Source organism: Pimephales promelas, chromosome 6 (assembly GCF_988280905.1).
Source record: "Pimephales promelas chromosome 6, fPimPro1.hap1.1, whole genome shotgun sequence".
Classification (NCBI taxonomy): domain Eukaryota; kingdom Metazoa; phylum Chordata; class Actinopteri; order Cypriniformes; family Leuciscidae; genus Pimephales; species Pimephales promelas.
Window position 1 is genome coordinate 5,307,943 of NC_142774.1, and position 14,127 is coordinate 5,322,069.

The following is a 14,127-nucleotide window of genomic DNA, read 5'->3' on the forward strand; positions in this document are numbered from 1 at the left end:
GAGTGTCTCTCCGAGCGTTGTGATCCCAGAATAAGCGAAGAATCAAAGTCCCAAATCAATTAGAGACTCTCTGGAGTCGGAGTGACATTCAGAATTCACGCTCATCCGTGCCCAGATTCTCTCTCTTCGCTGCACTCCGCTCTGCACAATGCGAGAAACAAAATGGCTCCCGCGGGCACTTCCTGCATCTCTGAGAGTGATGAATTCTTAAAGAGAATTCCATTTCCTCTTCCTCTTTCCCCTTGTGCACTTGAAAGCCATGTGTCGAAAGCTGAGGAGAAGACAAATGATGAGCTTCTCCCCATTAAAACCTGGCATTCATTCCTGGAAGAAATCCATCATTTCTCCACTTTCTTTCTCGCCATTTACTGCCTACATTATCACAACTGATTTTGCATTTTACGTTTGTATGTGCAAGTATACAAATACAACACACAAATATTTCATTAATAAGTTATACTCTACATTTTGGATGCTCATCGCAATGCAAATATATATTTAAAATTGGCATGAAATGGAAGTTGCGATAGGCTTGTCTTCCCTATTGTGACGAACTGTGTATCCGAGTGAAACGGCCTCTCGAACAAGAACAAATGTAGGCCGGGGCTTGATTTTGTCCATTGGGAATTGATTGGATGGTTGTGGTTTGCTATTGGTGGATCTCATGTGAGTGACAGGAGCCCCACGCCAGTAAACGTATCATCAGAGAGGAGATGTCGGGTTATTTTGATGAAAGATTATGGGGGCACAGTGATGCGTTAAACGAAACTAGACGATGAATAAGAGTCTTATCTAGCGAAACAATCGGACATTTAAAAAATACGTTTTATACTACGCCAATTCGTATGAATTCGACGCATGATTAAAAAGTGTCTAATTCGTACGACCTCACTCCTACGAATTTGTACGATTTGTATAAACCCACGTGATGGTTAGGTTTAGGGGTGGGGTAAGAGGTAGGTAATTCGTATGAATTCATACGAATTGGCCAATTCGTAAAATATAAACGATTTAGCAAAATCGTACTAATTCCTACGAGTGAGGTCGTACGAATTAGTAGGAATTAGACACTTTTTAGTCATGCGTCGATTTCGCACGATTTGGTCGTGAGATCGGGTTGGTTTTATAAACATGAATGCTCGCCTTGCTCTGTTCTCGTTTGTGACTCGCCTGTTTGAACTCGTTCATCAAAATGAACGAATCTTTTTTCGAGGCATTTGGTTCATTCAACAAACGAAATGAACAAAATGACTCGAAAAAAGATTCATTTGTGCCTATAAAACGTAAACCTTTTTATTTATTTTTTAAATGACCGATCGTTTCGCTTGATAAGGCCCTTATTCATCGTCTGGAGTCGTTTAAAGCCCTTTGAACAGTTTGCACTGAAACTGTCTTTTGGACCTTGAACCGTTTGGTTCCCATTGAAGTCCATTATATGGAGAAAAATGCTGGAATGTTTATCAAAAACCTTAATTTCTTTTCGACTAAGAAAGAAAGACATGGACATCTTGAATGACATGGGGGTGAGTAAATTATCAGCAAAAGTGAACTACTCCTTTAAAATAATAGTGTAATTTTCCATAAAAAAAAACAAGAATTGTCCATTTTGTTTCATTGTGACTTTAAGAAGCCAGCATAATTACACTGCCTACCTTTTGGAACAGCTTTCGTGTCGGGAACACACATATGATGCCTTAAAACGTAGGCAGCTCACTAGGCGCTGGAACAGAGCTTATGTCTCCTGTTCTCTCAGGGTAAATGAACACAGTTATGCTGATGCCAGCAGACACCGCCACACATGGACGCTGAGCTCTGAAACATGGCACGACAGGAAAATATGACATCAGGCAGGGCTACACAAGATGCTTTTGCCAAATGTCTAGCCTTAATTACCCCAATTAATGCAATTAGAGTTGTTATGTGACATCACCTGCATCTCACAGGCTTTAATCTATAACGTCTAATTAATATGTTTGCACATCCCACAGGTCAAAAAGCAGGACCGGAAATCACATGCATTTGTACATCCACATGAGAGCGACAGAGAAATGCATTAAAGTGCAACAGTGAAAAAACACTAATTGCAGTAGGCTAATGTGCTTTCATGTATGCATATTCATTTGGATTTAAAATCAAGCATCGTATACTGTATGTGTTTGTATGTCATTTTTATATTCCTAAATGAACTTGACTGTTCTTTAATAAGCTTTTAAGTACTTGAATTAAAACAGTAATCTTGAGTACTGGCTTCAGAAAGTCACATGCTATAGCTTTATGATACTTTTATAATGTTTTATGTATTTCATGAGCTTGACAAGATGCATAAAAAACAGAAGATTTTCCATTTTTTTTCCTTTTATGTTCCATTGAAAGAACTCCAATAACATTGGCATTGGAACAACACGGGGGAAGTAAATAATCATCGTAGTTCTCATGGGTTTTCTTCTAAAACCAGGAGCAGTTTGCTATAAAAACATGCTTTAATGTACCATGAATGAACACTGAACAATCCTGGGTGCTTTGCATCACTTCATTTAGAAATAAAGACAAAAAGAAAACAAAGTACTCCATAATATGTAAAAAGCTTGGGGTTTTAAAAGCAATGATTTCCATTTGCAATGATTAAATTTTTTGCTTTTTAATAAGACACACATTGGCTGGCGGTGTCCTTTTACATGTACAGCTGCTCTGGGTTTTGTAGATATTGTGGGTTGGATGTGAAGTGAAGGCAACTTAATGTACAATTGTAATGGAGAATTGTGGGATCCGACTGAAGCACTGGAAGCCGGCGATGCCCTGCGGCACAAACTCCCAATGGCAATCATGTGCCAACCTTGCCCAGCTGCTCCCGGGCACCCGAGCCACATCCATGTCATTGCAATCGAACCATCTCTAAGTTTACCCTGGCATTTCACACTAAAGACCCCGAGGCATGCAGGAACGCAGCCCCGATCACCATGCTTAGAGCTGTCAGGTCCAACCAATCCACCATCCACCCATGGACCCGCTTCAGACCCATGCCTGCATTTCAAAGGCCTCAATCAGTGCCACATTATTAGGAAGGTTCAATATGCAAAGGTCCAACTGGTCCACTCTCAGGAGAGATGCGGTGCTGGGCATGTGTGGGGCGATTGCAAATTAAACTAGGCTTAAAAAATGTAATAAGATGGGCTGAGTGACAAGTTAGATACTAGTTTTTTCACTGTCGTTCATGCAAATATATATACATACAAATAATGAGGTTTAAACATAAAAGGATGTTTTCGCTGTAATGCTTTAATAATATTTCCCTATAGTTGCTTTTAAACTGATCCCGCTGTTCCTGCAGTCTTACGATCGCACTGACCAAGGGGATAGGAAATTAATTTTTGATATGTTTTAGCTTACCTCAAGGGCATCCAAGATGTAGGTGTCTTTGTTTCCACAGTATTTTCAATTTTGATATTTTTAGGTCAAACCGTTCTTGTCTGTCAGTCATATAATGGAGGTCTATGGTCACCACCTCAAAGAGCATGCACAGAGAAGTCCAGATTAAACATGATTTAATGACTCGTTAAGATCTAAACATATTTAGTTATATACAGGAAATCGCAATGGAAGACGATTTCGATATATCAACAGACATGTGGTTACAAGAGGTAAAAACGATATAAATACTGTTCGTTTTCTCACACAAACCGCTCGTTTTGTGTCTTAGGCCATCAATGTGTACTTACATTTACGAGTCATTAAATCATGTTTAATTTGGACTTCTCTGTGCATGCTCTTTGAGGTGGTGACCATAGACCTCCATTATATGACTGATAGACAAGAACGGTTTGACCTAAAAATATCAAAATTGAAAATACTTTGGAAACAAGGACACCTCCATCTTGGATGCCCTTGAGGTAAGCTAAAACATATCAAAAATTAATTTCAAAGTGAACTATTCCTTTAAGTTCCCTCTAATGCAGTTTTAATGTCGCGTTTCTCTTGCGTTATTCCCCATTCTTTGCTTGCTCAACCTTACACATATAGGCTTACTTAGCAGCTCGCGTTGTTGTCATTGTCTACCTTTAACGAGCTTACTCACGGTGGTTATATTTCCCATAGCCCTGGTTCTTGGCACAAGTGAAGCGCGAGCTTAAATAAGAAAAAAAACCCGCCTCGTGCTATTCATGCCGTGGCAACGCCGCTAAAGTGTTTCGCGGTTTATAAAAACGCTCAACATCTGTTGCGCGACCCGAGGAACCACTTTGCTTTAAAATAAATTATTAATTGACTTCTTTCACCAAATTAACCACTATACAGATAAGAACTGTAAAACCCACAACAGGGTTGCGGATGACTCGCGCGCAATGCAAATTGAAGATGCCGTTTTGACAGACTGCCAAAGGCGATGTAAAGAATAACCCCCTTGTTCTCCCTCGGGCGATTTTTCCTATAGGATGAGTAAACTCGACCTATTTTTCAGTCTGGTGCCAGAAAATCGATGAATAGCCTACAACTTTTATTTTTCTCTGACACATTCAGGACTGAATTGCAGCTGTCCTGATGGGGATTCCCACAGTTTTGAAAAGAGTGATTAACGGCAGCAAAAGGGTCTAACAACACATAAAATGCATTTTGATGTTAAACGATAGTCTATAATTAATGCAGCAAATTAGGGTCTTTTTTGCTTAAGGTCGCATTGTTTACTTAAGGTAAATGAGGATCAATGTTCTCTATAGCCTAGGCCTATCCCCTTTAATTAGTCTAATTAGTTTCCATATGAAAGAAGCAATAGAATAATTAAGATTTTTTTAAAAAAAAATGTTTTTGAAAGGAATCTCACCTGGCCTGCATGTAATTGACCAATAACGCAGTAAAAGCTGTAATATTGTGAAATATTATTACAATTTCTAATAGCCTATAAAACAACACATTTTCAGCAGCCATTACTGCAGTCTTAAAGGGATAGTTCACACAAAAATGAAAACGTTGTCATCATTTAATCACCTTTATGTTGTTCCAATTCCAAACACGTATGAGTTTCTTTCTTCTGTTGAACACAAATGAAGATAATTTGATTTCTATAGGCTAGTATATTTATTTCCTATGGAGGTCAATGGCTGCCATCCAATGTTTTAATAACACAATTCTTTAAAATATCTTTGTGTTCAACAGAAGAAAGAAACTCATTCAGGTTTGGAACAAAGGGTGAGAATTTTTTGGTGAATAGCCTATCCCTTTAAGTGTCACATGATCCTTCAAAAATAAATAGGCTATTCATCGGTAAGACATCTTTGTACATTGGTTGATGTTGATGGTGATGGTAAAGCATTAGCAGACATTTAAAAAGAAAGACATGCTGATGTGGGCTTTTTTCCGTTGTTTTATTGATTTCACATAGCTTTTTATTGGCTACTGCAACACTGTGAAATTTTCGTTGCATTGTACAGTTTTTTTCTTTTCTTGAACTAGCTTTAAATATCTCATATTGCCACTCAAATACATCTCCACAAAATGCAGGTGTGCCTGATTATTGTTGTTGTGACTACTGAGGAGACACACCTGGATTAATCGGTTTGTCCAATAATGGCAGACAGGAAACAAGGAGCTGGCTTAAGTTCAGGAAGTAGTGCAGCTGTGCATAAAGCCAATTTACCCCATTCCACATTATTCGTTATGCAGGGTGAACTAAAGTAAAATGCATTGCTGAAATAATTTTCATGCAACCGCGACACTTACTGGTGAAACTATGAAATGACACGTGTCCATGTAGCCTTCATTAAACTGATGAAAAGCATCGTCATTACAGTTAACACAAAGATCCCGCTGAATATCAGACGGTAGTTTACAGAGACGCTTTCCCTGTTGTTCACAGGGACTCGTGGTAAATACATCCCGACACTTTTAACAACACAAATATTTCACATTTATGTGGCTATATATAGGCCTAGTCCTCAAACAGAACCCACACAGAGACACACACACACACACACACACACACACACACACACACACACACACACACAGAGAGAGAGACACACCATTGGTGAACTTAAATATTAGAATAAATGTATAAAGTGAAACCTTCTCAGTTATAAATGATGCATTTCTGTGTTCTGCACTGTGACCTCTTCACTGCTGGTTTCGCACTTGCACTCCTCGACGACCATTACGCGCCTCTCGCGCACCTCAGTCCCGCAGCGCAGAGGCACGCGCACGGAGCGCGATTTAGAGGGGCCGCAGCGCGTGCACGGAGCTCCTGGTGCACGAACCTCTCCACTGGACGGGACGAACATGGAGCTGCACTGACCGAAGCAGAGATGATTGTGAACGGTCACCGTCTCACAGCCGTCCTCTGTTATACGCTGGGAACGGTGAACACAAACGAACATGTAATAGGCTAGCAACACATTTCTCAAACAGGGGTCCTCAAGATGAATTAAAATGATTTAAAACAAGCATTAAAAAAAGCTAAAACAACTAAAAATCAAAAGATTGACTAAAGTCAAAAAGGTTGAGATCAACTGATTTAAAGGCAAACTGTTTCATAACAATAACGCCGATGATTAGGATTTGTAGGCTATCACTGAAAATTAAGACATTATAATTTACCCACTGTCATGTCACTATGATAGAATCATTCTTTCCATACAACGCATTGTGTTGTCAAGATCAATTGCATTTTAGATATATACAGGCCTAGAATGTTCATTAGGCTATATATAGCCTAAACAATAGGCTATCACATGGATGTGTCCATATATTTATATCGTATGTTATCCAAGACGACAAATTCCTACGACAAATAATTAGGCTAATAATGGTCAAACATGTGCATGTTGTCGCTTTGACACTAGACTACTTTTATTTTACTTAAATCATACTATTCTAAAAAATCCGTAAAAATAGGGCACAAACAATGTAGATAGCTTTCATTAAACGGAATTTTTCCCTATTTATTTTTACAGGTGTTTTACCTGTATTTTTAATTTTTGAAACACTTCATGCGACGTGTTTTGGGGTTAGCGGAAATGTCCGTAAATTCACTAGATGATGTAGGCTAAGAGTAATATTAAGCTGCCATAGGCTAACTTTTCTGTTATTTTAAAAATTATTTTTTTATGTGCGGTGGCCTACGATAGGCCTGACAAAGCACACTTCCATCACATGGACGTCTATCTGATGTGTGTGTTTACATCTGGAAGATGTATTTTTTTTAGAGTGTTTGCTCATCTATGCGTCTATTTCCTGTCAGATGTCAAATAGACATTTAGAAGATGTCTTTAAGATGTAATGATTTAGAAGAAGATGAAGTGATCTTGACTTTAACAGACATCTTGCAGACCTACTTGTGCTATCTGGGTATATGACGTCACAAAATAGGCAACTTCAAGTTTCACGCAGGCCTATTACATATAGAATGTGTCTAACATTGTTGACAAAAACATTTCCATCGTACAGTTATGAATTCTTACCTGTGTGAAGGGCACCGCGGCACAGCTCTGTTTGGACATGTCTTTGGGCTTGATGGGCAGCGCCACGGCCTCTTTGCTTCGCTCGCTTTTGTGCATGACTTTCTGCCACATCTCGAGACCCTGTTTCCTCCTCGCGTCTGCGCCGGTGCCGCTCGCGCTCACCGGAGAGAGCAGGCCCGAAGGTTTGGTACGGGTCAGGGCCGACGGACCAGCACGTCCGAGGGCCAAGAACGCGGGAAACGCGCCTCGACTAGGGGAGTTTTTGGACGGCACATGACTACTGGTTGCCCGTCGCATAAAATGATGAGGGTTTAGTTTGACAACTCTCACAGATCCCCGAATAGGTTCGTCTGGTCCATTCCCGGAGGATTCCAAATCTTTCGCCATGTGTCGGTGAAAGTCGCGTTGAAAGGCGCTGCGAGGGAAAGCGCCAGCCAAAGTGACCACTGACAACAGGATAAAAAAGCTGGTCATTTTTGCGAAATTATCGAATATTGCTTCAAGGTTTATCTCGAATCGATTTAGCTGAAGAAAACCTCTCTGAAGGATGTCGCTTGTTGAATAATCTCGCGGTTCAAGGTTCCGTATAGGGTAACCTTGCTGTCGTTGTGGACACGAAGCCGGAGCTGACCATTTATATACTCTCAGCGGGTTCTTTCATGACTGCTCATCATTGCTTTATTATAAGTGTGAACATAGCGATTGTACTCAGATTATGGCTGTGAGTGACAGGTGAGTTTTCGTGAGGCTGTGACAAGTGCAGCTTTCATCTCTTCATATCACACCTGTGGGAACTGAGGAACATGTGCTTTTCACATTTAACCTTTTTAAAATTACATATCAGTTCATTTTTATTTCACTCTTTAAATTAGGCTTTACTTTCAGCTGCATCAACAGATGATGTTTTTTTAACCAAAGTGAAAATCTTAATTTCGTCTTTCGTTTTACAAGAAAAAAAATTACAAAAATAGGCCACACGCTATATATATATATTAAAAAATATTGTTGGTTTAACTTAAAAAATGAAGTAACCTGGCTGCCTTAAAATTTTAAGTTAATTGAAATGAAAAAAATGTGTTAATCCAATGAAATTGATTCAATCTTCAGAAACTCAAAATATTATGTTATCTGAGCTACATAAATTATTTAAGTTGATTTGACAAAATAAAAAATGTTGTGATTACAAATCATGAAAATATTTTTTTGCAGTGATAAAAAGTGGCCAACATTATTTTAAATAATGTTCTAGTCAGTGGATTCATTGAGAGACTCAAACGTTACTGTACAACAAGAACACTTATATTATTAATATGGTTACGAGAAGGTTATTAATTTCACAATTATGCACAATAATAACTGTCTTATGTGTTTATGGCTACACAGGTTTCTTTCTCACAGGTTCTGAAGGCTTTGCTCACCTGAAGTTCAAACAGTCAGATGTTGAGCTCGGGTGCTAAGTGTTTCCTACCTTACGTTAACACTGCGTGACAAGTATAGTCTGAATCATATAATCATAACTTTCCCAAGGGAACAAGTGCAGGAGCAGGGAAGCAAAGTGACATTCAGTTTTAGATGATATGCGTCTCAAAGAGGATCTGCCACACCTGATGAAGCTAAATCTTCTTCAAATCACTCCAGATCTGAACATGCATTGACTTCCATTTATTTGCAGCTTTGATTTTGTACTAAACCACACAATGTTTAACAATGTCAATTTAAACCTTATAGCATTTCACGAGGACCAATCAAAATGTAATTCAAAGTAGTGTACGAACAACGACCACCCATGCTAACTTCAGGCTATTGGTGCTCGATTGACAAAACTATCAAAACTATACTGAAATGTGATGAATTAATTATGTTGATAAATTAATATCAGAGAACAATACACTATATCTGGCAAAACCCATAGTTTGGTTGAAGAGTGGAGCCTTCTTTCAGTGTTTAGGCCAGACAGCAACATAGAGTCGGCCCAGATCCGGGCCACATCTGGTACATGTTCCACGTTGAGTGTCTGGGTAACTCAATTTAGGCTATTTAAAATAAAATTTCATAAGTCCATTATTAACCTATAACACATTTGTGTTTATATTTTACAATATTATATTATATTATTATATTATATTATATTTATATATATATATATATATATATATATATATATATATTATATTTTTATATCAATACATAAAAATAACAGCATTGTCAGCTTTTTTAAGAACGACTACAGCATAATTGCGCATGTGAATGCATTCAGTGTCCAGCAGGTGGAGCCAGTGACTGTGTGTCTGTCCTATTCCCTGAATGCCTGCTCTTAGACCAGAAGTTCATTGCTTAGCTTGGTTTGTCCTTGCAGAGACGGATCCTCTTGAGTGCCGCAGATATTCTCTGTTGAGCCAGGAAAGACTGGGGATGGTTGGGATCTCGAGAAGCGTCATTCTCGGATATCTGATGGAACGCTGCGGTCTGAAAATGACAAGGTCAACTGGTTGATACAGAGTACACACACACACAAACAGGTTTTTGGAGATTTTGTCAGGGTTTGGTAACATTTGGGTACGAATTTGTCCCCAAAATATAGTTAATGGGCACACACACACACACTGACCATACTATGCCATGCATTTGTTTTATAATTTTCATCCGTGTGATGTCTGACATCCGACTTTGGGCTCTGAGAACTGGAAAAAGAGAGGTGTGCTCTTTCATTCTTGTCTGAATTTATTATAACAAACATGTTTTATCTATCATGCAACTCACTCAAATTCCCTTAAACTCAGTTTGGATGCCATACTACTTTTCTATTGCAGTTACAGATGATGCCTCAAGGTAGAGCCAGTGACCTAAAACAGAAAGCAGTCACACCAATACCAAACCGAACTGAGGTCATGGTCTTTAATTCAGAACAAGCGCTCAATGTCCGTAAATGGACTGTAAATACAGAAAATATAAAAGCAATATCACACACAGACCTGTCAATAATTATAGATTTTTCTCTTCACTCACCACACTGTTCTCTGTTGTCTGTTCTGAGCACATTGTCCCGTATGTGCTCAGTAAAAACCTTTTTATGTGTCTGTGACCCAGCAGGGTAACTGGTGCTGGTATTGTGCTGGAGAGAGCGAAACACAGAGGAGGATTTAGAGAACAGAAGAGAAGAGATGCTGACCAGAGCACATGCACACACCACAACACAAACACTACAAACACATGCACTCATATAAATAAAGGTCCTGTACTGGCATGGCCTACGATTCCATGAAGAACCTTCAACATCCACCAAACCTTTCCTTTGGAGAAAAGGTTCTTTATAGTGGGAAAAAAAAATGTTCTTTGGATTAGTCAAATGTTCTTTACACTAAGAAACAATGGTTCTTTTAACTAATGTCCAGGTCACCAAAAGTGTAAAAGAGCAGACGTCAGACATTTTCAGATGTTAAATAGACATTTAGAAAACATCTTTAAGATGTTTGTGATTTAGAATGTAAGTAACATTTTTTTAATATGTTTATCAGATTTTTGTAGATGTTTTCCAGATTAAGCGCTCTTTAGCAGACATCTTAGAGATGGATACCTGTGCTGTATAAAAAAACAAAAACTAAATATAGCTGCAAGCAGCGATGATGGGCCCAGGCTCCGGCTCCACCGCCACCTCGGTGACTTCAGGGTGACTGTGTACAACGGGCAATATCCATCTAACGCCGGAAAATGTAAAAAAGACTGTCAAAAGTCATTTGTACGCTACATTTACTGCAGCAGCTGGTGCCACTATGACCATGAACCACAACAGCCACATCCATGAACTGCATGTGACAGGATGTCGTATGTCAGTTTCAAGTGATTATAAATCTATATTTGTATCTCAAATTTTTGTACTTCGAGAAGTATTTCTTAAGGTCATTTTATATTTTTATTAACCTAATATATAAACTAATTATATAATCTATATTGTCAGGCCACTACAAATAAAATAGTTAAATGCCTTTGTTTTGTTATTCAAATCTTATATAGAAATACATTCTTACATTCATATATACATTCTTATATAGTTTCATGAATTAATCTCAAAATACAACATTTTGAAGAAAACAAATATGTTGATCTGAAATATAGTACATTAATTTTAATTTTTTTCAGGTTCAATTAGCAACCATATAGTCTTAATTTAGTTTAAATCAAACATTTTTTTTTTTACAAGATATGAGACCCTTCCTGTTTCCCTTTTTTTTTACCTTACTTTAATCCCTCGCCATATCTCAAACAACACAGTTTGTATTGTATATCTCAAACACAGTTTGAGATATACAATATCCGTTTGCAATTTAGCATCTTCAATATATTGGCATCATGTTGAGAAAGTTTGGTGTGCATCGTATGACAGCCTTTGGCGCAGTAGTTAAAAATTCAGAGCTTGATTAAAAAAAATTCATATTCAAACTGAAATAGCCGACTTCCTGTTGGTCGGAGACAATGACTGTAAATTAAAACGTTTTCCAGCTCGATGAGAACAATATATGTACCAAGTTTGGTGACTGTAGGTAAAACTAACCCCCAACTTTAGTTAAAAGGTTGCCCATTTCTAAGGTTTTGCCTATGTCGTCTGGCTGACAACTCTGATGTGTGTGTCACGTTTCATGCAATTTGAAGTATGCTAATACTACTCAAAAGAAGTTTTGACGCATTGCCATGACAACAGTATTCTAGATATCAATAATCCTTCCACAAGTGTACATCTGCGGTGTCTTCACATTATTCTGATGAAGACTGAAACCAATCTGGTAAAAATAAGAGGGTGATTTTAAAACATTTTGAAAGTGACACTTCTTGCTGCCAGTTGGTGGCGCCAATCCATGGGATTGGCCTCCTACAATGAACACACCTGAAGTTTCATAAAAAACAGTCAATGTATGCAGAAGTTATAACACCCTTCCTCTTTCCCTTATTTTGCTATAAATGTGTTGCCTTGGCCAATGTCTTGGCTTTATGTTGACCGAGTTTACACGTCGAGGAGTATATCAAATTCCAAGGCAGGCATTTTTCAAACAACCCATAATAGCTGACTTTGTGTTGGGCTGGTGTATGATTTAAAGTGTGAAAGTTGTTCAGCTTGATGAAATCTATAAGTGTATGCATTTCAGAGTGAGCAAGAAAAAGGGTTTCTGAGGTCACATGTTGTTTATTAGAGGTGTTGGTGTGAAAGTTGTAGGCCTGTTTGCGGCTGGTTCTGGCAATTCTAAGAACTTCGCCGGAAAGATGAGAACAAAAACTGGGTGTTCTTAGGAATGTGTTTTCCGTGTCAATACAGTATCGTGTTAAGCGTGTACACTCTCCCCTGCTCAACTAAAGCTATTTATCAACTGACCACAAACCACACAGTGCACAACATGTTTGAGTGTTTGTGTATGTACATAGCTTTATCATCACATGAGGGGGGAAATGAGGTGAGGTTTACAGACACAATTCTTGGAACTCTTCGAATCTGGGACATTTGAAGAGACTTCATTCAGTCTCATCTGTGATAATGATCATTCAAATATTTGCATAAAACAATCATTAGTGAAAATTAATAATAGGCCTACTCAAATCTCCAGCCCCGTTTGTCAACAAACAAACACAGAAATCCACCGTCTTTTTCTGTGGTAAGATCAAGATTTCACATTATAGGTTACATTATAACATAGGTTAGGCAACTGGCAGTTACCATACAAGAACACCTTAACCAGAAGAACTGAATAAACATAGGCCTGCCAATACTGAATGAGTCAAAGTGAGTGTTTTCAAATGAGTAAAAAAGCTTTTGGAGATGAGTAGATTAAGTAGCTTTCTCGACCAACATTTGTGGTATGAAAATATTCTTACTGTGAATTAGATTAAATTTCACTGAGAGCTATATTAATAAATATCTGTTGACGATGTTTTTAGTCGATTTTAAAATCTGAGGCGAATATCAGCACGAGCACTTCCTGAGAGTCACCACAAGAGTGCGCTGCTAAGCCAAGAAGATGCGTTTCACTCAAATGCCTGGTCTGGTTCAAATTGGATCGAAAGTAACATATCCTTTTATCCCAATAAATGCTAGTCAGATATTTTTCTGACATCTTAAGTGTTTTGCAGGCAAAAAGCTCTTTTTTGTTTTGTTTCATCAGTCCATAGACGGTTTGAAAAGTAACGGACACTGTAATGGAATTTCAGGCGGGACGGGTTCAATGGTCGGATGAAAAAAAAAAAAAACTTTTTGGCAGATGTAAATACTTTGCTGTATCTTTAATGCTGTGCTTCTAATGTTCTGCCTAAGGTCCCGGACATTTTGTTTAGATCATGGATTCAATGAAATACCAACAGATAAAAAAAAAAATCAAAACCTGACAGCCTGAGCTAGAAATCTTATAACGGGCCATGTTTGAATCTTCCAACCGGACAGTGATCCAAAACCAAGCATCTGCCATGACCGTCCCAGCCCCTGACCTGAAACCTATAGTAAATGAGTGTGCTGAACTGAAGAGAAGCACCAACATGGATCTGGGAATCTGCAGGATCTGGACTGGAGAGATTGGTGTCTGATCTCCAAACTCATCCGGCATTATAAAGACTCAGAGCGGTTATCTTGGAAAATTGAGGTAAAGAGTAGTTAATAAAAGGGGGCAAATAATTGTTCCCAATGATGTTTTGGAGAAAAACATTA

General features: G+C 38.4%; 1 protein-coding gene and 1 long non-coding RNA gene across 3 annotated transcripts in view; both read right to left on the reverse strand.

Annotated features, from left to right (window-relative positions):
• Window positions 1-6,011: 6,011 nt before the first annotated feature.
• Window positions 6,012-8,077, reverse strand: dand5 (DAN domain BMP antagonist family member 5). The gene is made up of 2 exons (XM_039647087.2): window positions 7,446-8,077; window positions 6,012-6,335 (listed from the first exon to the last, which is right to left on the reverse strand). Exons 1-2 carry the CDS (start codon window positions 7,917-7,919, stop codon window positions 6,063-6,065), a joined length of 747 nt encoding a protein of 248 aa, XP_039503021.2. The 5' UTR covers window positions 7,920-8,077; the 3' UTR covers window positions 6,012-6,062.
• A 1,541-nt stretch (window positions 8,078-9,618) lies between these two features.
• Window positions 9,619-14,127, reverse strand: part of LOC120493254 (uncharacterized) — a 31,783-nt gene continuing 27,274 nt past the window's right edge. The window contains exons 1-3 of one of the 2 annotated variants that reach the window (XR_016169010.1): window positions 10,206-10,290; window positions 10,054-10,126; window positions 9,619-9,911 (exon numbers count right to left, since the gene is read on the reverse strand). This is a non-coding gene — a long non-coding RNA (uncharacterized LOC120493254). Of the gene's footprint in view, window positions 9,912-10,053; window positions 10,127-10,205; window positions 10,291-10,451; window positions 10,558-14,127 lie in introns of those variants that run through there. The other variant, XR_016169009.1, reaches the window with a different exon arrangement.